Below are 26,758 nucleotides of genomic sequence, written 5' to 3' on the forward strand. Positions count from 1 at the left end.
TCCTCACCAGACCTGTAAGAGAGGAACCCCTGCAGGGTTTGCTGTGCTCACAGCACAGTTTGAAGCCCAGTGCTTCCCAGCTCCTGTTGGCTCTTCTGTGCCATGCCCAGTGCCACAGGCTTTAATTACGTGGCCACAGCACTTTTGCCATACTTGGATAAACCTGCCTTGGTTATCACTTTATTTCTGCACATTTGAGCAGCCCAGAGGAGGAGATGTGAGTTCCCCGGTGAGTGGGCACAGAGCCACAGCAAGTTGGGCTGAGGATGGCTGTGCCACCTTCTGAAAGCTGAAGGACTTGTAAAACTTGGTCAGTGTTTCCCCCAAGCCATTGTCTTGGAAGGACTCCAGTGGATTTCTTCCACCACCACCTCTGGTTACAGCAAACCATTTGGTGCTGCATCTTTGGCCAAAGCAGCAACAAGCTATAGCCAGCAGCTTGGTATTGAAGCCAGGTGGGCAGCCTGGGCAGCGCCAGCCATGGCATCGGTGTAAGGATGCCACATCTACAGACAGCCCTTCCTGGAACAGGAATCATTCACTCTGCCATCCTTCTGCATAATTCCCTTCACTGTGTTTTCAGAGCCTACCAGGAGGCTTCTGCTTCTTCAGTAGTCTTGCAGGGACTCTGTCAAAAGCTCTCTCAACATCAATAGAGAACCAGCCTCCACTTAGTTTCTTTTGATGCAAAGCCAAGAGCATTTTGTCAGCCAAGGCAGACAAAGTACTGGTAGTAGAGCGTGAGAGCCTGCAGCAAGATTATTTCATGTTCCAGAGTTTTATTTTGATGTAAATAGAGCAGCAGCTCTAGGAAGGGATGGCAGTTTCTACCCCGCCACCAGCAGCACGGCTGTAAAGCTGCACGCTCTGTGGTGGTGTCAGCTTTCTGCTCTGGCTCCTGAGGGCAGGTCCAAGGACCTGATCTTGTTCTCAGCCAGCACCAGCATAAGCTGAAGCTGCACCAATCTATAGCACCTGTGGCACACAGACAAGAATCAGACCTTTTGGCAAAGCCTTCCTCTGAAGGACTCTGCACAGTAGGTCCAGCACAGGCATTCATATTGGTGCCAGCACAGCCAAGTGGATTTCTGCTTCTTGGAAGGCAGATTAGCCTGGCACCACCTGTCCTCTCTTGGACCATCCACCCCTAAGGTCATAGAATTGTTTTGGTTACAAAAGATATCTGAGATCACCCAGTCCAGCCATCAACCCAACACCACCATGGCCCCAGGTACCATGGCCACACATTTCTTCAACCCCTCCAGGGATGGAGACTCCACCACCCATGACACCTGCAGCAATGTGGGACATGGGAAACCTGCAGAACCTTCCCCATGGAGATGCTTTGCCAGATCTGAGGGTGATCCTCATCTACCTGGGGGTGCAGCAGCAGCCCCGTCCTCACAACTACTCTTACAGGGATAAGAAAGGGGTTTGAATCTCACAGCACTTCAAAACACTTTCAGACCTCAACATTTGCCTTTGCTTTAAGAGCACCACAGCAGCAGCAGATGTCCAGCCCCAGGGAACCACCAGCTGGTGTTGAACAGTCCTCTAGACCTCTTCCTCACTAATTACCATGAGCAGAAAAATGCCATTAAAATGCACTAAAGAGCTGTTCCCCTAGCACCACCATCGTGGAGCATGCTCAGGTTTAAAGCAGCTCAGCCTTGGCTCTCAGAAATGCAGCTCTGAGTGCCAGTTCCTAGAGAGGAAGCCTGAGGGACACCCCTGTCCTTCCAGCAGTCTCCTCTGGAGACTTTCAAGACCCATCTGGCTGCGTTCCTGTGTCACCTGCCCTGGGTGGTGATGCTCTTCAGAGGTCCCTTCCAACCCCTACCATTCTCTGATTCTCTGTTTTAGGCAAACAAGAGCCCTTGGATGGTCCTCAGCTTCTCTGGATCAAAAAGTAAGGCAAGCAAAGGAAGAAGAGATCTGATGCTGTGGTTGTGTGTCCAGAGATTATCCTGTAACTTAGTCTAATGAAGCCTCTTAGCCCAGTGGATAAGCCCAGAAGCCAGGTCCCAAGCGGCTCACTCAGCACTAGGAAAGAGAAAGCCCAGAAGTCTGTCCAGACCAAGTCAAGCACTCTGGGTGTATACAGTAAATAACCCAGAGCAGGCTGTTGTGCTAGGCTTGGTCTGTCTGCCTTGTAACAGAGACCACTGTTTGCAAGCAGATGCAGTGCTGAAGGCTCTGCTTATCTTGCACTGCAAATTAATTGCTGTGCAGCTGCTGAACTCACACAGACCTCAGCTGAGCCTTGTTGCACTGCCCCTGCTCCATCCTGTGCAGCTGTGGAATGGCTTTGACTCACAGGATGGGTTGGGTTGAAGGGACCTTCAAGATCATCCAGCTCCAACCCCCTGCCATGGGCAGGGACACCTTCCACCAGCCCAGGTGGCTCAAGGCCTCATCCAGCCAGGCCCTGAACACCTCCAGGGAGGGGACATCCACAGCCTCCCTGGGCAACTTGTGCCAGAGTCTCGCCACCCTCACTGGAAAGATCTTCTTCCCAATCTCCAGACTCAATCTCCCCTCTGCCAGCTCAAAGCCATCATCACTCATCCTGTCACTGCAAGCCCTTCTCAAAAGTCCCTCCCCAGCTCTCCACCCCCTCAGCTCTGCCCTGGTGAGGCCACATCTGGAGTAGAATAGAATAAACCGGGTTGGAAGAGACCCGCAAGATCATGGCGTCCAACCCATCAACCAATCCAACACCGCCCAAACAACTAACCCACGGCACCAAGCACCCCATCAAGTCTCCTCCTGAACACCTCCAGTGATGGCGACTCCACCACCTCCCCAGGCAGCCCATTCCAATGGGCAATCACTCTCTGTGTAGAACTTCCTCACATCCAGCCTAAACCTCCCCTGGCACAGCCTGAGACTGTGTCCTCTTGTTCTGGTACTGGCCGCCTGGGAGAAGAGACCAACCTCCGTCTGTCTACAACCTCCCTTCAGGTAGTTGTAGAGAGTGATAAGGTCACCCCTGAGTCTCCTCTTCTCCAGGCTAAGCAACCCCAGCTCCCTCAGCCTCTCCTCCTAGGGCTTGTGTTCCAAACCCCTCACCAACTTCGTTGCCCTTCTCTGTATTATATCCAGTTCTGTGCTCCTCAGTCTCAGGGTACAGCAAAGGACTACAAAGGTGCTGAGGGGACTGGAACAGCTCTGTGAGGAGGGAAGACTGAGAGAGTTGAGGCTGTTTAGGCTGGAAAAGGGCAGCCTGAGGTGGACCTCATCAATGCTGATCAATACTTCAAGGGTGAGAGTCAGGAGGATGGGAGCAGGCTTTGTTCAGCGGTGGTGCCCAGTGCACAGGGGGCAATGGGCACAGATTGGGATGTCAGCAGTTCCTCTGAACAGGAGGAGGAACTTCTTTAAGGGTGGTAGGTGGCTGGAGCAGGCTGCCTAGGGAGGTGGTGGAGTCTCCCACCCAGACCCATAAGGACATATTCCTGTGTGACCTTCTCTAGGTGTCTCTGCCTTGGCAGAGGGTTTGGGCTCAAAGATCTCCAGAGGTCCCCTCCAACCCCTCCCATGCTGTGAAATCCTGCCCAGCTGGCAGGACAGGGCAGGGCTGCTGAACCTGGGCCCTCCCCACCCTGCTCTGCTGAGCTCTCGCTTGGTGTCCTTTCACAACCACCCCTCCAGCAGGGCAGGTTGTTTGTTTTCCAAGATATGTGCCCTAGGGCCCCTGCTGCTACAGAGAGCAGAAAAATATTCATTAAAACATTCATTGAGATGCAGAGGGCTTTTTCCCCAGCATTGTTAAACTGATTTGCTGTTCAGAATTTATTGGGCAGACGAAGCTGCTCTGAATCCAGCTTGTTTTTGCAGAACACTCTGGAGAGGTTTATAGAGATATTAAAATTAAATAGGGAGCCACAGAATAAATGGGGCTCCCATTCAGCCTATCTTGTAAATCCAGTCTAAATGCTTTCCTTTATTAAATATCCTTCCCTCTCCAGCATGGATTAACAGCTCTCACTGGGGGCTCTGACGGAAAAGCCACCACGTCCCTATAGCAACAGGTGACACAAACACCCCTGGCAGGAGCCACTGCATGTCCCCTCTCAATATCCCCATTACAGCCCTTCCCCTGGGGATGCCCTCCCTTTCGCTGGTCCTGAGCTCAGCGCCTTCTGACAGCAGCTCCTCTGCAAAGGTTCCATCCTGTGCTGAGCAGAGGGGTGCAGGCCTTGCACGTTTCAAGGAGGCACCAAATGACCCAGGCTGGAAAAGCCTTCTCAGACCATGGAGTCCAACCCTTACCCCAGCACTGCCAGGTCACTGCTAAACCACAGCCCTCAGCACCACTTCTCCACAGCTCTGAAGCCCCTCCCAGCGCCTGAGGCCACTGTAGAGAAGCATTTCAACACCTGGGCCCAGCAGCATGGGCACAGGGATGCAGCAGCTGGAGATGAGCATTAAGAGCTCAACCTCATTCTTCTGAAGAGGAGCAGCCAGCACAGAAGCAATACAGAAGGTGACTCAGAGGCTGTGGATGCTGCCATTGGATGAAGCCTGGGCTGATACCCTGCTTGTGCTGCTGCCAACCAGCTGAAGGATTCAGAGAACTCACCTTGTGGTGGCGGAGTTGGTATCACCTTGGCAGGGGCAGAGAGTGTCTGCCCCAGTATCTTCCCCTGGAAGCCCCAGCTGGGTGAGCAGAGTGGCTCACCCCTGTCTTAATGGGGTGAGAAGGACACAGTAAGACTGGGAAATGGCCCTGGGGATGCCAGGTTAACGTGGGGCTGTGCCTCTCTGCTCCCTGGGTGGTCCCAGCTCTGCTGGGGGCTGATCTTGCCACCCCCACGCAGCCAGAAGCCCATTCATCAGCGTGAAGGGCTGGAGCTGGGACAGTGACAGAGTGCTCTGTCACCTTGGTGTGACAGGCCAGGCTGCTGCTGCCTCTTGGCTGGGGTGGCTTTGGCACAGTTCCAGTCAGCTGTAATTAGTGACATTAAAGCAGCAGTTAAATGGAACCAGGAGCTTGTGGCTTTTGCTCTGGGTGGGAAGAGACTTTGGCAAGTGGAGCAAGTCCCAGATGCTGCTTCAGGTTTGCTTGGCTGGGAGATGCAGGGAGTGAGGCATGTGGTGGGAAAGCCTCCCCCCAGCACAGCAGCACGTGCCAGGAGCCCAGCTGGCATCTTTCCTGGCACAGGGAACTACTCCAAACCCAAGCATCAAGCCATGGAGCAAAGAGCTACAACAGCATCTCTCAAGCTGCAAGAAACCACAGCAATGATGCAGCCAAACCTACCCCTGCTTCTCCAAGGACTGAATTCTCAAAGCTCATCTCAGTGCCCAAACCTTACCTGAAGCCTTCATGGGTGCCTGCAAGCCCTGACTGCTCCTTGCCAGCACCCCAAGTGCCACCTTCCCCCTGCAGTTCCCCCAAGGCAGGTGATGGTCCATCATCTCCAGACACTACACGTGGAAGTGAGGGGAGAGGTAATGCAGCAGTCTGGCTTCATCACCTACCACCTTAATCATCCTTGGTCTGCTCATCAAAACCGACCTGGAGCCACCAGAAGGCCCTCAGCTGTCCAAAGCAGTGCAGAATCAGCTGGCAACACAACTCCCTGCTCCACAGCTGGGTGAGGCCACCTCTGCCAACACCTCCAAGGCCAGCAGGATTCCATCACTGTGGCAGCAGAAAGTCCCTGGCAGCATCAGACACGGAACAAGAGCAGAGGTTTGTTGAACATGGGATACAGGAGAGCTGGATGCAACCCAGCACTGCTCCCTGGGGCTGCAGATTTCAGCAGCAAATCCAATTTGCCCTGACATTAATCCCAACTTCTCAGTCAGCCACAGATTATCCTTTTGAGGATGGCTCCCCATGTGGGAAGAGCTGGGACAGGAAAGCTGCTTCTTGGTGCTCAGCTGACCCTCACCAGTGTCTGTCCCTGCCCAGCAAAGCGCTGGAGCTGGCCAGAGGCATGGAGCACACACTGGGCACAGGTTGCTGGTGCCTCTGGGCAGCTGAGTCACCTTCAATCCAACTGGAGGTGGTCAGATTGGTTCCTCAGCAGAAGCCCAGGGCTGCAGGTCAGCTGCTGACCCCATACTGGCCTGTGAATCTTCATGTCCCAGGATGTGCTCCTCCCACATCAGCAGCAGGCCAGGTGCCCTTCCCAGCCTCAGTTCTCCAGCCCTGTGCCTAAGCTGCCCGGAGGTCCCCAGGAGGAGCTGTGCTGCAATGAGGCTTCTCATTAAACCTGGTGGGTGCAAAAGGCAGAGATCCTCCAGCAGAAACCCTCACCCCATGAAGAGGTCCAGCTCAGGCCTTGCTAAAGCCAGGCTGTGATGCTGGCAGGGGGACAGGGACTTTTTGGCAGTGGTGCCCAGTGACAGCACATGGAGGGGTTCCAGGAACCTGTGGCCATGGCACCTGGGGACACAGCTTAATGGCTGTGGTGGTGTTGGGTTGAGAGTTGGACTCCATGACCTTGGAGGTCTTTTCCAACCCAAACAGTTCCATGATTCTCACTGGAAACTCCAAGAGCAGCTCATCCCTGGGCTGTGCCCAGCTCGCTTACCCCAAGCCCCCAAGTCTCGCTCCCGCGGCCGGCACCTTCCCAGCGCTTCCAACGCCCCAGCAGGGGCGGGAGGAAGGTTGGGGTGTGGAGGAGAAGCAGAGTTCAGCACTTGCTCTGGTTTCTAAATCAATACCATTTGTCAAATTTATTTTTTTAAGAATTACTTCTAATATCTCTTTCTCACAGGAGGGCATAGGGAATGTTCTCATTCCATCTGTAAACACTGAAATACAGATCTGGGAAACCAGGGAAGAGACACAAAAAAGTGCATTTTACAAAAATTCTCAACTAAAATATATTTGACATGTCTGAAGGTTTCCATTTAAATTCTACCCACTGCATCTTCAGCTTCAAAAAATATTTCCATATCTAATAGATTAAAAAAGCAAGAAATATTTTCTCATTCTGGATAAGACATCTCAACTCTTTTACATGCTGCCTGCACAGCAGCATGAAGCAACCACGGGAACCTTGCACGAGGGCCTTGGCCTGCAGCAGATTCTAGCATGAGCAGAGGCAGGAGGTGCCCTCTCCAGGGCTAAAGCCTGTTCCACACCCAGGCCAAGGACAGTTTCTCTTCTACCTGGAGAGGAGGTAGGACAGAGGTGGGAGCAGAGGGAGAGAGGGCTCAGGAGTTGCTGTGGTTCAAACCCTGCCCTGACTGTGCAGCAGTGCTCAGGGTTTGCCTGCTGGGTGGCTCTCAAAGCTTCCTGCACCTGAGGGCACTTTTGCTGGAGGAAGGTGGCCAGGGGCAGCTTGCCTGCTCCAGGCTGGGTGCTAGAGGTGTCCCTGCAGTCTCAAGTGTGTGCATTTAGGGCTTCCTGTCACCTTCCACCCTTACCACTGTGTGCCACAGCCCCAGGGTGCAGCTGCTCCATCCCCTTTCTTGCTGCCCTGCCACACTGGGTACCACCATCCCCTCTCCTGTGGTGGGCAGTAGCAGCTCTGCTCCTCCAGTGCCTGCCCTCTCTCCCTGCTAAGAGAGAGAACCACTGAACATCTCCTCCCAGCAGCACGAGAGGCCACTTTCTCCAGCATCCCCTGGCACCCTTGTGGCACTTTCACCTGAGAACCCTGGAAGTGCTCCTGGCTCCCATCCTGGCACAGCAGCCCAACCATGCCCTTCCAAGGGACCACCAGTACCCAGGTGACTTGTTGAGGAGAAATCTGAGCAATTCCTTTGACACCAGCAGTACCTTGAGGTATAAATCAGATGCTTCACCTACACATTCTTGTTTGCACACCAGATAAAACCTCCTAGAGCTGGGTGTTTACCCCTGGCAGGACAAACAGGGCTTTTCCAGCATCCTCAGTGATCTCCAGAGGTCCCTCCCAACCCCTGCCACTCTGACTCTGTGACACTGAGCAGGAATCAGCCTCTGACACCAGGGAGCTGTGTGCCAGGTGTTGTCATCTCCTCTCTTCTAGACAGGTTCCCCTCTTTGGTATGTAGAGCAAATCTCTGGAGAACTCCTGTGCTGAACTCTCTCCATCTAAGGGACTTGGTGCTGGGGCAGTTCCTCTCCAGGCCAGGCAGGCTTGAAGCCATTCCCACTGTGCTGGAGTCTGTGGGGAGCCGGGGCAGTGCTAGTTCCACTGGCAGGACAACATTAAAGCAGGATGAAGACTTCCACCACTTCAGGAGCCTCAGAAAGATGTAGAGATGCAGATCTCAGGCCTGGACAAGCAACTCCACAAGCGGGGCTGTGGGCCAAGGTGCTGCCAGTTGTCCTTCTTCATGATAGTGCAATCTAGACCTGGATCAGCTTGGGGGGAACGGCTTGGATGTTAGTGCTGTCCTTTGGTTTGCTTTGGCATCACCTCCAACAGACTGTGTGAAGATGACCAAGGTCTACCTCGGCTCTGAACTAAGGCAAGAGGCAATGCTGCTGGGCCTGGGGCACATCTGTCCATGAGAACACCTCCCAGTGCTCAGTTCCTTCCAGGAGCCACAAAGCCACTCAGGTGGGCTGGCCTGGACACCATGAGGGGTTTGGAGGGGAAGAAGCTGTGGGGCAGTGGTGAGCCAGCACTGCTGATGGCTTCAGTGTCACCAGGGTCAGAAGAGTTACAGGGGAGGGGGTTAAGATTTAAAGTAAGCCAAAAATCACTCAAGAAAAGGCTTTGTTGTGTCACCTCCAGCCTCTAGCTGCTTCACACTGGAGATGTGGTGGCACTGTGAGCTCCAGGCAAGTGGTTGATGATCTCGGGGGTCTCTTCCCACCTCAACAGTTCTGTGGTTCTGTGATTCTGCATGGGGTGGAACAGGGACTGTAAATGGTGTTACTGGGAGTAACTGGGAAGAAAGAGTAAACTCACTTCTGTGACTGCAGCCCCCATGCCACCAGAGGAAGAGCAAGACTCAGAAACATGGTTCTCAGCAGTGGAGCCCACGCTGTGCTCCAGCTCCAGAGACACACAGGCCTGCTGGGGCTGTGTCATGGGGAAGGAGATCCTCCAGGGCAAGGTCAGGGATCCATGGTGGAGACCCAGCTCTCTGGGACACCGCACTGGGACGGGAAGCCCACAGCCCTCCTGGCTCCCTCTCTGCTCTGCTATGCAGCAGGTTCCCAAGCCTGGCTGCCAAGCCCCAGTCCAGGTGGTGGATCACAGAAGAGGGCAGTGAGGGGAAGAGAAAGAGGAGGGGAAAACCAGGGTCACCTCCTCCCCTGATCGAGCAAAACCTCTCCAAGCACCACACGAGGCCACTCCACATCCAGGCAGCTTCCAAAGCAAGGGCTGAATTCTGGAGCTCCTCTTACACCTGGGAATCCTCACAGCCTGTCCCGTGGGATGGAGGAGACTCTGCTCTGTGGCAGAGCACAGGAGAGACTCTGCCTCGGCCTCACACTGCACGTCAGAGCCACCCAGCTGTCCCAGCGCGACTCATCCAACGCCCCAGAGCAGCCTCCTGCACCGCCCCAGCGTCCCACCCCCCAGCCACGGCTCTGGATTCAGCTCCCTGGCTTTCATCCCCCTCTGGCTCCATCCACAGACACAGATCCCCAGCAGCAGGCACCCAGCTCTGCAGGCACCGCTCCCGAGGTGCAGATTCTCATCGATGCCCTCCGCAAGTGCTGTGCTCCCCAGGCGCCGCTGGCCTCCCGCGGGCTCTCTGGGGCCGGGAGCTGGGGTCCAGGCGTCCCCAGTGCAGAGCTGTCCCCAGGCTGTCCCCAGGCCCCCAGCCTGCGGCCCCCGCGGCGCTACTGCGGGTTCTTGAGGATGCGGCCGTGACGGAAGTCGTAGACGTGGCGGCAGAGGAAGACCAGCTCGGGGTCGGTGTCCTCGGGCACCTTGCGGTGCAGGGGCGTGGAGTACTCCTCCGAGGGAGGAACCATCACGGCCTTCCTGCCCGGGATGCCTTCCACTCGGCGCTTGGCCAAGGCACAGAATCTGCAACAGCACAGCACGGGAGTCAGCGGGGGGCTGGCATTCGGGGGTGCTCAGGGCCAGGTTGGATGGGGCTGGCGGGAGCTGTGGGGGCTGGGTTGGCACTGGATGATCTTTAAGGCCCCTTCCAACCCAAGCAGCCAGTCTGTGGCACTGTTTGTACCCCACAGTCTGTCGCAGCAGCAGCTGCAGGTGTGGCTGCCCAGGACAGGAGATGTTTGTTTGTTTGGACAAGTTTTTGGGAGGCTTATTTGGGTGCTTGTTTGGCATTTTGGGGTTTGTTTGGCCAAGCTGTGTTTGCTTGGGCACTGCTGTTGGGTATCTTGGGAGCAGATGACCTCCAGTAGTCCCTTCCAACCTCTCCCAGCCTGTATTTTTGTCTGTTTGTTTTTTCCCCCCCAGGTTTCAAAGGAGAGCAAACTCAGCTCAGAGCGAAGGCCCTGGGCTACGAGTGCACCACAGAGCAGCTCTCCATGGTAAGCTGCAGGGTCAACAAGGTGCACCCAGCAAAGCTGAGGAGATCCAAAGCACCATTCTGCAGTATGGATTTGTGTGGCCATTCAGCCTCTATCTTCACCCTGTCCCTGAGCATCCACCCACCCAAGGATGCTGCAGTGTGGATGCTCAGAGGTTCTTACTGATGAAGTTTCAATTCAATCAGCAAGAGCTTACCAGGAAAAGCCTGAGACAGCACTCTGAGTGCTGCTGCCAGAACACCTCTGATCACTGAGCACCCTCCCCAGTGTCCAGCAGCAAGGACAAGAGCATCTCAGCAGGCTTTCCAGCCAGCTTCAGCACTGGTGTGCCACAGCAGACAGATCCATTGCCTTGCTCCACTTTCAGCTCCAAGCTATGGGCATTGGGCACTATGATGTCCACATGCTGTGGCACCAGGGTCACACAAGAACAAACATTTCTGAGCCCCCTGAAGCACAAATCTCCCAGAAACCAGACACGTGGTGAACATGGGGGGAAGCAGCACCCAGACTGCAGCTCCAAACCTCTGCGCAGAGCAACTGTAACTCATGCAGGTGCAGCTCGATCAAGGCCTGCAGGGCTGGGGCAGGACTGCCAGGGGATGCTGGTGTGGGGCTGCTCAGGCTCAGGAACAGCAGGTTCAGAGCACCACCTACCTGCAGTACTCTGCAAAGGTCAGCACGTAGCACTTCTCCTCAATGCAGGCCACACTGTTCTCATCCTGGTGCCGGGATGCAAAGATCTCATTCTGCAACAGCAAGAAGAAGGTCACTCAGCTTGGCCAGAAGCCCCAGAGAGGCAGGACAAGCTCCACACCCTCACATGTCACCTTAAAGGAGACTCTAAGGAGGATCTGCTTTGGCAGGACAAGTATTTCACATAACCCAGACACCCTCCGGGACTTACAGTGTGCAGAAGAATTTATCTCAGCAACAGGTGGGCAAAGCATCAAGAGATCTTTCTCCCCTCATTCAGCACTGCCCAGCACACTGAGAGGCCAAGTCTCCCTCTCCCACAGATGCCAACATCAGACAGGCACTCAGCCATGTGGCCACCACCAGCTGTATCTTTCAGCCTCTTTCCCCTGGGGATGATGGACAGCTTGTGGTTGCTCCTGAGAAGCGTCCCAGCAGATGAGCTGGGTGGGCAATGCTCCTGCAGGCAGCAGCTGGAGTACCACCCATCCACACACTCTTCAGAGCACCCCAGCATGGTGGGGGCTGGAAGGGACCACTGGAGATCACCCAGTCCAATGTCCCTGCTCCAGCAGGGTACCCACAGCAGCTTGCCCAGCAGCACAATGGCCAGGGGGGGGTGGAAGCTCTCCAGAGAAGGAGACTCCACAGCCTCTCTGGGCAGCCTGCTCCAGGCCTCCAGCAGCTTCACACCAAACAAGTTTCTCCTCTTGTTCAGATGGAACCTCCTGGGGTCCAGTTTGTGCCCAGTGCTGCTCCTTGTCCTGTCCCTGGGCACCACTGACAAAAGCCTGGCCTCAGCATCTTGCCCCTCCACAGCCCCTTAGCTCTTGCTGAGCATTGCTCAGCTCCCCTCTGGGGCTGCTCTTCTGCAGGCTCTCAGCCCCAGGGCTCTCAGCCTTTGTTCCTCACAGAGCTGCTCCAGGCCCCTCAGCATTCTCAGAGCTTCCCCTGGACTCTCTCCAGCAGTTCCCAGTCTGTCTTGAACTGGGGAACCCAGATCTGGACCCAGGACTCCAGCTGTGACCTCATTAGGGCCTCATTCCTCCAGTCTCCAGGGGATGTTCTTCACTCATTTTCCCTTTCCTGTGCTGGAATCTCTCCTGAATCATTTCTACAGCTAAGAACTGGAGGTTGAACAGCACTTTGCTGTCTTTGCTGCTACCCTGTGACACAGGACCAGGCCTTCTAATTCATCTCCATCTCAAAGCTGAAAGAATTAATCTCGATGTCAAAAGTCTCAAAGTCTTCCTTTTCCACCCCTCTCTTCACCCCAGCACAGCTCAAAAGGCTGCTCAGGAAGGGAAGTGGCAGCAGCTTTTGTTCCCAGGTAATTTAGGGAAGTTGGCTCTGCTGGATATGGGACAGCCCAGATGGAGCCACTTGACAGAACTTCAGGTGTGGTTAGATCAGCAGAGACGACCTCTGCACAAGCCTGGAAGCATTACCTGCAGGCTGCGTTTCTCCTCACAGCCCTGAGGAAGGTGGCTGGAAGGGAAGACTCACCAAAGGGTCACTGTTTGGGGACACTTAATGGGAGAAACTGAAAATGCCACACCTTGCTGCTGCTCCTTGGAAGGATTGCTTTGCTCCTTCCATCGGGACTGAGTCATCCTTAGCAAGCCTGTCCCAGTGCTTGGAGTCTTGTGCAACAAAGCAGATGTGCAGAAAGCTGGCTGAGCTCCTGCTGGCCAGGCTGCTGGGGCTTGCTCTGCACTGAAGTACAGCTGGAAGCAGTCACACTTTGCTTAGGGACCAGAGGGCTACACTTTGGTGCAGAAACTCCTCTGTGGCCTGGGAGTCAGGCAGGTCCCATTCCCTGCCTGCTCCCTGGTGCTGCTCTCACTGCCTTCCTCTCCCTTTATTTTAAAGAGTGCAAACACAAAGGGTGGAAGCCAGCAGTAAATTCTCTATTCCCAGTTTAAAACCAGCTTGCTGCCAACCCACACAAGGCCATGCAAAACAGAGCAAGGGGTCAGAACTCAATGACCCACATGTTTTTTCCCTTGAGAAAGCAAAGTCTTAGAGAGGCACAGCATCCCCCAGTCACCAACCCCAAATCTCTGCAAGGGGAAGCAGGATGCAGCCCCACTGCAGCACAGAACAAGCTCCTGGAGCCTGAGGGGCAGAGGAAGGGACTCAGGAGAAAAAGGCAGCACAGGACACAGGTAACAGTGTCCTGCAGAACTGCAGGGGGAGACTGCACCAAGCTCTGCATTTCCTGGGTGAATCAGGAAGGTATTGGGTTCTGATGCAGGATAAGTTCACCCTTAAGCAGCAGGCAGAGCAAATGGACACTTACTGCACAGGAGTTTAAGGGAGAAACAGTAAAACTTAACAGAGTTGGCCAAGCAGCAAATGCAGCAGCTTCTGTTACAGCCCTGAACTCCCACAGGTGACAGAAAGTAGGGGAAAAGCCACCAACAGGACCCCACCACTCAACAGATCTGGTTCAGGTGGGACATTAGGAACAGTTTCTTCCCAGAAAGGGCTCTCAGGCACTGGCACAGGCTGCCAGGGAGGTGGAGCCACCACCCCTGAGGGATTTAAAAGACTCATGGGTGTGGTGCTGAGGGCCCTGGCTCAGTGGCAGTGGCTTAGCACCAGCAGTGGCACTGTGAGCTCCAGGTTGGACTTGATGATCTCAAAGGTCTCTCTCAACCTCAACAGTTCTGTGGTTCTATGAAAGACCGATGAATAAGACCCCACCACTCCTCACATCTGGAACAGCTTCTTCAGAGCCAAGAGACAGCTCTGCTTCCCTCCAAACAGCAGGCCTGAAATTGTGCCAGGGAGGGTTAGGTTGGATAGGAACAATATCTTTGCTGTGAGAGTGGTCAGGGATTGGCACAGGCTGCCCAGGAAGGTGGTGGAGTCCCCAACCCTGGAGGTGTTCCAGAAGCTGCAGATGTGGCTCTCCAGGATACAGTTTAGTGGTCATGGTTGGACTTGGTCTTGGAGGTCTCTTCCAACCTTAATGATTCTGTGACCTTCAGGTTAATCCCTCCTCCTGCAGACCCCCAAGCCCAGCAGGCCCCGGGCTGGCTCACCTGGTGCATGCTGGGGCTGCGGCCTCCCTGAGTGTGCTCGGGTCTGTAGTACCACAGCAGGCTCATCATCAGCTCCCCTGCAAGGACAGCCAGCAAAGAGTATCAAGCCTCAGCCTTCTCCTGGTGTTTCCCACGGCACCACCCCGCTCCTGCTCCACCCTTGCCACCCCCCAGAGCCCAGGCAGAGGCAGCTGTGCCATGCCACCATCAAGATTTCATGCCGAGTGAAGTCAGCCACGCTGCTGCTCCCCGACACCTTCATCCCCTTCTTGTGTTACATCAAGGAGGGCAGTTAGACACCAAAAAATCCCACAAAAAGATGGAAAAAAAAAGGGAATAAAATCAACTTTCTTCCATTTTCCACCTGACAACAGCAGCCATTCAGACCACAAGCTGGAGATGCTCATCTAGAGCTTGGTTCTTGTGGCATCAGCTCCCAGGTCAGTGCCAGGATGGCAGGACCAGGATGGGTTTCACCCTGTGCTGGCCACTTCTTTTACACCTCACTTTATTTCATGTTTCACTTTTCAGCAAGCTTTACCTCACCTGGCACAGCTTCCTTGGCTCGGGTGTCACTGGTCAGACAGGAGACCTTGACACAAAAACCACTTTCCTCCAGTCACTACGTCCCCACCCAGGTCCCAGCAGGAGCTTCTGCAGCCGAGCCTGTGCTCCACACCAGCTCCCAGCCCAGCTGCTGGATGGAGCATGTGAGCAAGCAGCAGCTCCTGGGACATCTGTTGCGATGAAACGATGGAGGAGACTGTTGCCAAGAGGGGCCCTTGGCAGACCTCAGCTTTTGTGACCAGCAGGATTTTGCCACGCAGTCCCAGGCTGGCGATCAAAGAGCTTTCCAGTTCCTGGGACGTGTGACACAGAGCTCCTCTCTTCCTCTTCACCTCCCAGTCCGGCAGCAGGGGAGCAGCCTAACAAGGCTCCAGCTCATCCTCACCAAGCCCTGAGCAGTGCAGCCCCAGCAGGCACCTACCTGTTTTGGGGTCTTCCCACAGCGCCGAGATCTTGGCGACATAGGGCATGGACTTCTTGCGGGGCCCTGACTTCAGCAGCACAGTGTCCCGCACCCGGATCACCTCCCCGTCCCTCTCCACGGCCTGGTAGCTCTTGCGAACAGCTGGCTCCGGTTCGTTCTGCACCAGGGCAACACAAACAGCTCAGCCCTGCCCCAGCCACCGAGCCCTGCCCTGCCACGGCCACCCTGCCACGGCCACCCTGCCCTGGCCACCGAGCCCTGCCCTGCCCTGGCCACGGCCACTGAGCCCTGCCCGACTCTGCCACGACCACCGAGCCCTGCCCAGCCCTGGAGGTGCTCAGAAACAGTGGTGTGCACTTTGGGTCATGGAGGCATTGGGGTTTATGATCTTAAAGGCCTTTTCCAACCTTTATGATTCCATGATTGGATAAAGAGTTACTCATCATTTGCCACCCCAACCCAGAACGTCTTTGGTTCTGCTGCAAGCACACTTAAGACTCCTCAGAGCAAAGTGCTTCCACTCCAAGAGAAGCCACGGAGCATGAGACCACTCAGGGTACCTCCATTCCCACCAGCCTGGTTTTACTAAAGGATCTGTAAGATCCCTTCCAACCCAAACCATTCTATGATTCTATGTCAAACCCTTTAAGAACATCACAGGCAAAGAAGGTTCACCAAGGAACAGCATCTGAGAGCTGACAGGGCGCAGGTGGCCTTCACTTTTGAACAAACCCAGACACAACTCTTCCTCCTGCACGGTCTGGAGGGAGGAGCAGCCTGCCAGAGGCCAGCAGGTCTCACAAGCAGCTCTCTCTGATTTCTACTTCTAATTACAGCTCAGTGGTTCCTTCAGCTCTGCAGGCAAAACCACCCTGACCTTCAGAAGAATCACCACTTCTGCCTCCCTCAAGGTCTGCACTTCTTTCCTATTCCAAGGGCACATCTGCAGTGCTGTGCACTGATACACTGCCACAAAACAAAGGAACCACGAAATATTTCACCTGGGCAGGGAATGGCAGAGGCCACGCCATGAAGCTCTGCTTGATGTCACTGCTGACATTGCCTTTGTACCCTCTGCTGTTAGAAAATGATCACTTTGGGGACTGTTTTGGTTTTTGCTCTGAAAACTCATCTCAGGAGGCCTGACAGGAAAGGTTTAACCTCTGCTAGACAAGCCAGGCAGAGCTGGAAGCATTACATGCCAGGACCTAAGGAAATGAGGGGTGTGCTGCTCCCCCAGAGTGCCAAAATCCTAGCTGTGGATGCAAAAACCTCATCTGTAGCTTCACAGAACAGTAGGGGTTTGAAGTGACCTCCAGAGATCACCTACTTCAAACCCCTGCCCAGGTAGGGTCACCTGGAGATGTCACACAGGAACACCTCCAGGAAGGTTTGCAATGTCCCATCTTGCAGGAGCCATTCTCTGCCCCTGAACACAGCAAATGGGAAAGCACAGACCAAAAATACTTGGAGAAGAGACAAGAAGGCAGGCATCAGGTACTAGAAAAATTCCACCTGGGAGCCCGGACACTGCCTCAGTCCTCTGTGCTCTCCAGATCCATGCTGGGCTGACAGACACCACCGGTGAGAAGAGCAACCTCAAGAGAGCCAGCTCTAGACAAGTGCTCCCCCTGACAAGGCCAAAACCTCCCTCATTTCTCACACAGTCTGACACAACCCAGGAGGAGGCAGCTGAGGACAGCCTCTGTGATGGACTCAGAGCTGTGACTGGTGCCACCCCTACAAAGGCTGAAGCCAGCACCATTCATCACTGTGACATTTTGGCTGATGCTAGCAGAGGAGCAGCAGGTTCTCCTGCCCTGCCTGTCGTGCTGTGCAAGGTACTGTCAGGGCACAGGAGAAAAGCAAAGCCAACAGCAGTTTGGCCTTGAAGAGCCCAAACTGTCTGTTTGGGCAAGAGGTTCCACGTGGCATCGAGGTGCCACCTCCACCCTGACACAGGGACCCAAAAGACTCTCAGGGCCTTATTCTCCTGAAGACACAGCACTGGTGGTGGCCACCTCAGCCCTGCAGCTCCCAGACACCTACCACCACATAGACAGCCTTCTCGCAGGCGGTGCCCACGGGCATCCAGCCGTTGGTGGCTCTCCTCCTGCCGATGCGCTGCTGCTTGGGGTGGCAGTGAGCCCCTGCGGCCTTGCTCTCTGCGGTGTGCAGGCAGCCAGGGGCGTTCCGCAGCCCGGACTTGGAGCCGCTGGGAGGCTTGGAGCTCTGCGGACATTCTCGGGCCGTGGTCTGGGGGTCAGAGTTGGGGGTCTGCAGGTGAGGGACAGGTTCTGCAGCCGGTGGCACGCTGGGTACAGGACATCCTGAGAGCGGGTGGGCAGGTGATGCGGGGTGTCCTGCCACGGGGATTGTGAGGTTCAGCTGGTCCAGAGACTTGCAGCCTTCTGGCAGGAGGGAAGAAGAGACAGGGATCCCACTTGGAACAGCAGCTGACTGCCAGCCAGGCTGTCCAACACTCCCACCACCTTCCCCCAAAACTCCCTTTATTGCTTTACAGAGCATGAGGAATGTGGCCAGCAGCTGGAGGAAGGTTCTGGCCCCTCTACTCTGCCCTGTGAGGCCACAGCTGGACTACTGTGTCAAGCCTCTGGACAGACTGTCTGCCAGAGAGGTTGTGGGGTCTCCACCTCTGCAGACTTCCAAGACCTATCTGGATGCATTCCTTTGTCACCTGCCTGAGGTGACCCTGCCTTGGCAGGAGGCTTGGACTTGAACTACAGAGGTCCCTTCCATTCCCACCGTTCTCTGAGAGCAGTAAAGACCCTGCAGGCTGCAATTTCCTTCTGCACTGTCAGTGGATTCCCAGAGCTAAGCCATTCCTGAGCCTGAGCCGCTCCAGCACGCTGCTGCCGATGCCACAACAAAGCCGCCCGAGTCCCCCGGGCAGCGCCCACCAGCGCGGCACGGGAGCCTGGCCAGGCGCCAAGCAGCTCCAGCCTGTCACTGAGCACAAAGGAAATCAAAGGCTTATCCCAAGGCTGGGAAGGATTAAACCACACCAGCAGAAGCTGCCAGAGCTTCTCTCCAACAGCCAAATTCCCCTAATCAGGGAAAACTGAGGAGATTCTCCAAATTAGCTCCAGAAACATGAAACAAGGTGAAGAGAAGGCAGGAAAATGATGCAGGCTGCTGCCTCCAGCAGAGCCCTGTCCCTACAGCAGACTCCTGAACCACGCCAGACCAGCAGCCTGGCTGAGGCTGCCTCTCAAAAGCATCTCAGAACTCCTCACAGGCTGCAGGAGGCACCGAGGAAGCCCTCAAACCAGGCTAACTTGTCCAACAGGGGCTGAAGAAAGCCCTGAGACCAAGATACATCACACTCCTACTCCCCAGACCCCAGCATGGTGCAGAGCATCCAGTCCAACCCCCTGCTCCAGCAGGGCACCCACAGCAGCTTGCCCAGCAGCACAGTGCCCAGGGGGGTTGCAAGCTCTCCACACAAGGCACACTCCACAACCTCTCTGGGCAGCCTGCTCCAGGCCTCCAGCACCCTCACACCAAACAAGTTTCTGCTCATCTTCAGGTGGAACCTCATGGGGTCTAGTTTGTGCCCTGTGCCCCTTGTCCTGTCCCTGGGCACCACTGACAAGAGTCTGGACCCAGCATCTTGCCCCCCACAGCCCCTTAGCTCTTGCTGGGCATTGCTCAGATCCCCTCTGGGGCTGCTCTTTTCCAGGCTCTCAGCAACAGGGCTCTCAGCCTTTTGCTCCTCACAGAGCTGCTCCAGGCCCCTCAGCATTCTCAGAGCCTCCCCTGGACTCTCTCCAGCAGTTCCCTGTCCCTCCTGAACTGGAGAGCCCAGATCTGGGCCCAAGGCTCCAGATGTGACCTCACCAGGGCAGAGTAGAGGGGGAGGAGAAGCTCCTTCAGCCTGCTGGCCACACTCTTCTTCATGCCCCCCAGGTGACCATTTGCCTTCTCGGCCACAAAAACACATTTTTGGCTCCTGGTGAACTCGTTGTCCCCCAGCACTCCCAGGTCCTTCTCCTTGGAGCAGCTTCTCAGCAGGTCTATGGAAGGATGTGGTTCCAGAGGCATGTCTCCTCACTGTTAATGCTCCAGGGGACCTCCCTGTGCACTTCAATCCCCTCACCACTCAGAGGTCACAGGCTTTTAAATCAGAGCTGCTCACAGGAAGGAAACCACGCCACGGAAGGCCTCAGCAGCAGGGTGACACCCAGCTAGGCAACACGACCCTGGAGCCAGCCCTGCCCCTGCCAGCACCAGCAGAGCCCAGGAGCTCACCGGGAGGGCTGAGTGAGCACCAAGGCACCCTTGGTCTGCACCACCTGCGTGCTCCTGGCTGCACCAAGTCTCTTCAATGTCTTTGTCAATGATCTGGACAAGGGGCCTGAGTGCACCCTCAGCCAGTGTGAAGATGGCACTGAATTGCGTGGGTGGGTGAGAAGGTTCTGCACATGGGTCTGACCAGGCTGCAATCAATGGGCTGAGGTCAATGGGATGAGGCCAAGGGCCAGGCCCTGCAGCAACAGCTGAGTGGCTTCCAGCCAACGTCTTGGTGTCTGGTAACCACCTCCCAGTTTCAAGAGATTTGTCACCAGCAAAGGCAAAGCTCTGAGATAAAGCAGAGTCTGAAACCAGGCTGGGGACAGGACTGATGCAGGCAGCTGGGGCACCTCTTGACACCATTGCTGGTCTCACTTTCAGACATCAAGAGCAAAGACAGGACCACCACTCACCCAACCCACAGCCTTACTGGCACTTGTATCACCAGGGTGACATCCAAGCACCTGCTCAAGGAGAAGCCTCTCACAGAACCACTACAGCCCTGCAGATCTTATCTACAATTGCAAGGCTGCAGCCCCCACCCAGTATGCACCAGTAAGAGTCTAAAGACCAAGGCAGCACTGCTGCTTCACACTGCTCTGCAAGGACACCTGGGTCCTGAGAGTGAGCTTTGAGGAAGGGAGGAGAAACTCAGCCCAGTGTGCTGGAGACTCTCTAAGGATGCTTCAGTGCCAGAAGTAAGCTTTTGGGAATCACAGAGTGGTAGGGGTTGGGAGGGACCTCCGGAGATCATCTAGTCCAACCCCACCTGCTGGAGGGCCCTCCAAAAGGCCCTGAGAGCAAGCTTTAGGGAAGGGAAGAGAAATTCAGCCCCATGCGCTGGAGACCCTCTAAAGATGCTTTGGTCCTGCTGTGGGGAAGAGAGGAGAAACTGAGCCCCAGGTGCTGAGTCTCTCTGCTCAGAACAGCACAGCAGCATGGGCAGGGGTCCTGCAGAGCATGCAGGAGCTCAGCCCCACTCATTTCACACAGATCAAAGCTAGGTGCTTAGCTCCAACATGACAAGTCATGAGTCACCTTCTCACCACTCAAATCCTTTCACCAGTTCTCTGCTTTCCACACCAATGAGACCTTTCAGTGGGAAAACCCCTCAGGAATCAGGATTGGGGAAGGGGAGGTGAGAGGTGGATTCTTTCTGAGCCTGCTTCCTGGCAATCAGAGCCCTCTCTCAACCACCCTCTCCTAGAAACATCAAACAAGATGCCAGCCTCAGGAAGTTCAGTAAGGCCAAGGGCAAGGTCCTGCACCTGGGTTGGGACAATCCCAAGCACAAAGAGAAGCTGGGCAAGGAGTGGCTCAAGAGCAGTCTGGAGAAGGACTTGGGACCATCAGTTGAAAATCTCAAAGCACAATGTGTGCTTGCAGCCCAGAAGACAACCGTGTCCTGGGCTGCATCAAAAGAAGCTTGACCACCAGGACCAGGGAGGTGATTCTGCCACTGGTGAGACCTCACCTGGAGTACTGCACCCAGCTCTGATGTCCTCAGCACAGGAAGGACATGGATCTGCTGGAGAGGTCATGAAGATTAACAGAGGGCCAGAGCACCTTCCCTATGGGGACAGGCTGAGAGAGTTAGGTCTGTTTAGCCTGGAGAAGAGAAGGCTCCAGGGAGACCTCAGAGCAGCCTTCCAGTACCTGAAGGGGCTCCAGGTGAGCTGGGGAGTGACTTTGAACAAGGGCTGCGAGTGACATAAGAGCAACAATGGTGGGAGAGGGGAGATTTGAGACTGGAGTGGAGGAAGAAATTCTTGACAGTGAGGGTGGTGAGAACAGGTTGCTCAGGCAGGTCATGGGTGCTCCATCCCTGGAGATATGGAAGGCCAGGCTGGATGAGGTCTTGAACGGCCTGGGCTGGTGTGAGGTGTCCCTGCCCTGGGGCAGGGGGGTTGCAACTGGATGATCTTTAAAGTCCCTTCCACCCAACCCATTCCTTGACTCCTTGCTAAGACCTGCTCAGCCTCTGCACCTTACCTGCTGCAAAAGGCATTTTGTAGGGGTAGGTGCTGCGCCCTGTGTGCAGGCTGCCTACCCTGCCCTCGGGCACCTGCAGCACACCGCAGACGCTGTAGCTGCCGATGGCTGTGCCCTCCCCGCAGCAGTACGGGGAGCTACACCAGTGCAGCGGCTGGAAATGAGCACCCGAGGGCAAGGAGCTGGGTGACACCAAGAGCCCCTCGCAGGCAGCAGGCTGTGACAGCTGGTCCTTGAGGGAGCAGTGGGGGTAGCCACTGTACCCACTTTGGCCGTAGCAGACGTAGAAGCCGTTCAGCGGCGGCAGATCCGAGGACTCAAAGAGGCAGCCACAGTCCGCGTGGTTGCCGGGCACGGGCAGGGCAGGGAACTGCTGCACGGGAAAGGAAGGCTGATGGAGCTCCTGTTTGGGGGTCGGCGACTTCTCTCCAGGTCTTCCGTACTCCGGCTTCATGGAAGCTTGGCCACCCATGAGCAAAGGCAGTCTGTGGTAGAAACCCTCTGTGCCGGCATAGGAGCTAGACAGTGACTCGTACGGGACAGGCTCTGCTGTCCCATAGAGCCTAGAGGAGTCCTGCTGCTCTCCTTGCCCAAAAGCTCCTAGAGTGAGTCCCTGCCAGCCGTGCTGACCCTCCACTTTCAAGCCAGCCCCCTCCTTCTTGGCCTTGACACAGTTCTTCCGACCAGCTTTGGCCCATTTGAGCGCTGACTTCGAGCAGTGGTTCTCAGACTTGCCGTCCCCCTCCGATTTACTCCTGGGCTTCAGGGGTTGGTCCTTCTCGTGGGTCAGCTTCAGGAAGGCCGTGGCGTTGAGGCTAGCCAGCCTCTTGGGGGTGGGATGGTAGGGGACAGCCCCATCCTCCGAGCCCTCGCCCGGTGCCCGATCGCAGCTGCTGCACTTCTGGCCGTGCTCGTGCCGGCTCTTGCCCCTGCCCGGCCTGGCCGGCACCGCTCTGCCTGCCGGAGGCCAGCCGTCGCCAGGCTTGCAGAGCAAGCCCCTGGCCGCGCAGTCCGGCCGGGCCGGGTCCCTGCGGAGGCGCCGGCCGGGGCACAGGGCCTCGTCGCGCTCCAGCAGCAGGTTGTTGACCGCCTCGGCGTTGAGCGAGGCCAGGCGGCGCTTCCGGGGCTCCGCGGCGGCGGCGCCCGGCTCCTGCTCCAGCCCCGCAGGAGTCCCTCTGCACTCCTCCCCGGGGGCGCTGCTCTCCCCTGCACCCAGGGGCTGCGCCCGCTCGGGGAACAGCGCGGGTGCCAAGCCCTGCACCCTGTGGGGCAGGTCCTTGTTTTGGCAGGTCTGGGCCTGCTTCGACAGGGAGCCAGCCACGTCCTCCAGCCGGGTGAGGAGCACCTTGCAGGTCTTCTTGCTGACCGAGGGCAGCAGCCGGCGCCGCAGGGGGTAGGTCTTGCGCACCTCGTGCAGGCCCTTGGCCTTGCTGGTGCCCAGGCAGCCGCTGGGACAGGCTGGGGCCTCGCTGCCGCCTCCATCTCGCTGCTCATCACACTCAGCCTCGGCCCTCTCCATCCTGCTGCTGCCTGCCGGCGAGGAAGCGCGGCCAGCAGAACCGGCTGGGTGCTTCAGGAGGAAAAGCTGTTTCTTCCGGGCATGCGTCATAGGATCACCGTCCGGCCCTGGGAGGGACAGAAGGAAACATCTGTTAAGAGGGACCCACACATGCATGGAATTGTCTAAGATTATCCAGTCCACCACCAACCCAGCACCATGACCGTCAAACCATGTCCCCAGGTGCCACGGCCACACCTTTCCTGAACAGTGCCTGCACCACCTCCCTGGGCCGCCCCTTCCACTCCTGCAGCAAAGAAATTGTTCCTGGCATCCAACCGAACCCTCCCCGGCACAATCGCAGGGCCATCTCCGCGTGAAGCACCAACTGCCAATGAGGAAATGTTTGGGAAGCTTGTTTCCATCCACAGCTGAGTCTTCCTGGGTGCTGGCCAGTTAAGCCAATTAAGAGACAGGATGCCATGAGCTGCGCTTCAATATTAGGCCACAGAACACAAGAGCAATGAAAGGCGAGGCGGTGACAGCCAATGGCACAGCAGCTGGGACAGCCCAGAAGGTTGTTCTGCCCAGCTCGCACCCCAGCACATTCCCTGTTACACCAAGGCTGTTTCTAACGCTACAAGTGTTCATCGTGTGTCGACAGAGGCAGACCCTCTGGGCGTCGCTCCAAAACACTCAGACAAGAGAAAAGCACCTACTCGTGTGATAAACAAGCTTGGGCTGAGGCAGAGAGCTGCCAACGTGAGGAGATGGTCACATGCAAATCCCCATCCAGCTTAGAACCTGGCTGCTGGGGTTCCCTGCACCAGCACCGTGCACGTGAAGCAACCAAATCATCACACATGGCAGAGAGGCCCAAAAACATACATGTAAGGGAGATAGAAAAGAGGGATACTCATCTGCATGTCACTCACCAAAGGCCAGCACAGGGGGGCTAGAAGGGACCTCTGGAGAGCATCCAGTCCAACGTCCCTGCTCCAGCAGGGCACCCACAGCAGCTTGCCCAGCAGCACAATGGCCAGGGGGGGTTGGAAGCTCTCCAGAGAAGGAGACTCCACAACCTCTCTGGGCAGCCTGCTCCAGGCCTCCAGCACCCTCACACCAAAGTTTCTCCTCCTGTTCAGATGGAACCTCCTGGGGTCCAGTTTGTGCCCCGTGCCCCTTGTCCTGTCCCTGGGCACCACTGACAAGAGTCTGGCCCCAGCCCTTTGTCCCTTACAGCTCCTTTATCCCTTGCTGAGCATTGCTCAGATCCCCTCTGGGGCTGCTCTTCTCCAGGCTCTCAGCCGGATAGGATAGGATAGGATAGGATAGGATAGGATAGGATAGGATAGGATAGGATAGGATAGGATAGGATAGGATAGGATAGGATAGGATAGGATAGACCAGGTTGGAAAAGACCTTTGAGATCATCAAGTCCAACCTATCACCCAACACCATCTAATCAACTAAACCATGGCACCAAGGGCCTCATCCAGGCTCTTCTTAAGCACTTCCAGGGACAGTGACTCCACCACCTCCCTGGGCAGCACATCCCAATGGCCAATCTCTCTTGCTAGGAAGAACTTCTTCCTAACATCCAGGCTAAACCTCCCCTGGAACAGCTTGAGACTGTGTCCTCTTGTTCTGGTGCTGGGTGCCTGGCAGAAGAGACCAACCCCCACCTGGCTACAACCTCCCTTCAGGTAGTTGTAGAGAGCAAGAAGGTCTCCCCTGAGCCTCCTCTTCTCCAGGCTAAGCAACCCCAGCTCCCTCAGCCTCTTCTCACAGGGCTGTGCTCCAGACCCCTCCCCAGCTTTGTTGCCCTTCTCTGGACACCTTCAAGTCTCTCAATGTCCTTCTGAAACTGAGGAGCCCAGAACTGGACACAGGACTCAAGGTGTGGCCTAACCAGTGCAGTGTACAGGGGCACAATGACCTCCCTGCTCCTGCTGGCCACACTGGCCGTGGGGGCACAATGCTGGCTCATATTAACCTTGTCCACCAGTCCACCAAGGTCCTTCTCGTTGGAGCTGCTTTCCAGCAGATCACCCCTCACCTGTACTGGTCTAGGGGGGTTTATTCATGAGGTTTCTCACTTTTCACCTGTGTCAAGTCATTGTTGAAAATCAACACAAAATATGGATGGGAAGAGGTAAGAACCTGGACCAGGAACTGCCTGCTGAAGGCATGGGCTGTCAAACCAGTACCTGGCATCCCAACAGCAGCCCTGGCAAGCCAGACAGCTTCAGGCTATCTGGACCTCCCCAGCCAGCCAGAACATCACAGAAGTGGTCTGTCTCTGACCTCAACTCCAGCAAATGACCTGCAGCAGGCTTGTGTCAGATGTTTGAGCTTGGGAGAGACCTTTGAGCTCATCAAGCCCAGACGCTCACCAGGAGTTCACAATGCCACCACTGCTGCTAAGCCACTAAACCACATCCCTCAGCACCACATCCATGCAGCTTTTAAACCCACCACCTCCCTGGCCAGCCTGGGCCATGCCTGAGAGCCCTTTCTGAGAAGAAGTTGTTCCTAATATCCAACCTGAACCTCCCCTGGCACAACTTGAGGCTGTTTGCTCTTGTGCTGTCGCCGCACATGAGAAGAGACCAACCCCACCTGGCTCCAACCTCTTTTCAGGTTGTTGTACAGGGTGATGAAGTCTCCCCTCAGCCTCCTCTTCCGAAAGCCAAAGCGAGCAGTCTGGAGAGCAGCCACTCACCCAGGTAGGTGATGCTAAGGAGGGAGACAGGCAGATAAGAGCCACCTATAAACATTACCAATCAGCCTAATTGAGTGGTATTGGAACAGAATTAATGAAGCCTGCACCTGAGCATGAGAGAAAGCAGCACAGGACAGGCCAAGTGCTTAACCTAATGGTGTTTATCAACCACTCAGATCCCCTTTATTGGCACCAAAGAGTCAATCTTCACATGGGCATCAACCTAGGGGTGGTTTGATCCTTTCTGCAATGAGATCCTTGCTGGCACACCTCCTGCCATCCACACTGCTCTGCCACTTCTGAGGCTCTTAATTAAAGCTCCAACTGCTTCTGCGGCACTGAGAACAAAGCAACCCAAGGACTGTTCATTTGATAAGGGTTAATCAAGCTGATAATTAGATTATCTGTTTGAAATAAGCCCCCTGTGTTTAACTGCCTTGTCTATATGTGCATTAACTACCAGAGACCCGGCGACTCAAAGCCCCTGTGGTGTGGACAAGCTTTCCCTGATGTCCCAACGTGTTTTGGGGACACTAAGTGTCACTGACATCCTGTCACACACAGGAAGCCTTCCTTGGCTAGTGTCTGCTGACCTTGATAGGACAAGGGGCAATGGCTTGAGATTAGAGCAGGGTAGATTTGGGTGTGGATCCCTCATCCCTGGAAGCATTTAAGATGAGGCTGGATGAGGCTAGTGGGAGGTGTCCCTGCCCATGACAGGGGGTTGGAGCTCAATGATCTTTGGGGTCCCCTCCAACTCAAGCTATTCTGTGATTCCATGGAGGAGAGTGCTCTGTGAGGAGCTCTGTCTTTCTGAGAAGAAAAATAGGTTCTGAAAACTGAACTGGGAGGATGCTTATCAAGTCAGCCAGCCAATTTCCTTCAAGTTTGGAATTGTTCTTGCAGAAGAGACCAAACTGAGGCAGTAATGAACTGAAGTCATCCTGAGCATGCTGGGACTACCAAGAAGCCTCTCCATGCCTACAAGATCAATCACAGAATGGTGGGACTGGGAGGAACCTCTAGAGATCATTCAGTCCAACCCCAAGTCCCCTGCATCGCAGGGCTGGCTTGGCCC

The 26,758-nt window shown here is 55.7% G+C and overlaps 1 protein-coding gene across 1 annotated transcript in view; it reads right to left on the reverse strand.

Moving 5' to 3' along the window:
• Positions 1 to 6,684: 6,684 nt before the first annotated feature.
• Positions 6,685 to 26,758, reverse strand: part of BAHD1 (bromo adjacent homology domain containing 1) — a 40,788-nt gene continuing 20,714 nt past the window's right edge. The window contains exons 2-7 of the mRNA XM_054171727.1: positions 21,458 to 23,083; positions 17,201 to 17,562; positions 15,149 to 15,308; positions 14,161 to 14,237; positions 11,072 to 11,163; positions 6,685 to 9,941 (exon numbers count right to left, since the gene is read on the reverse strand). Of these exons, the coding sequence (XP_054027702.1) occupies positions 9,752 to 9,941; positions 11,072 to 11,163; positions 14,161 to 14,237; positions 15,149 to 15,308; positions 17,201 to 17,562; positions 21,458 to 23,066 (2,490 nt within the window). The 5' untranslated portion in view covers positions 23,067 to 23,083 and the 3' untranslated portion in view covers positions 6,685 to 9,751. The remainder of the gene's footprint in view (positions 9,942 to 11,071; positions 11,164 to 14,160; positions 14,238 to 15,148; positions 15,309 to 17,200; positions 17,563 to 21,457; positions 23,084 to 26,758) is intronic.

The sequence above is a fragment of the Dryobates pubescens genome, chromosome 22, assembly GCF_014839835.1.
Source record: "Dryobates pubescens isolate bDryPub1 chromosome 22, bDryPub1.pri, whole genome shotgun sequence".
In the NCBI taxonomy this organism is placed as follows: Eukaryota; Metazoa; Chordata; class Aves; order Piciformes; family Picidae; genus Dryobates; species Dryobates pubescens.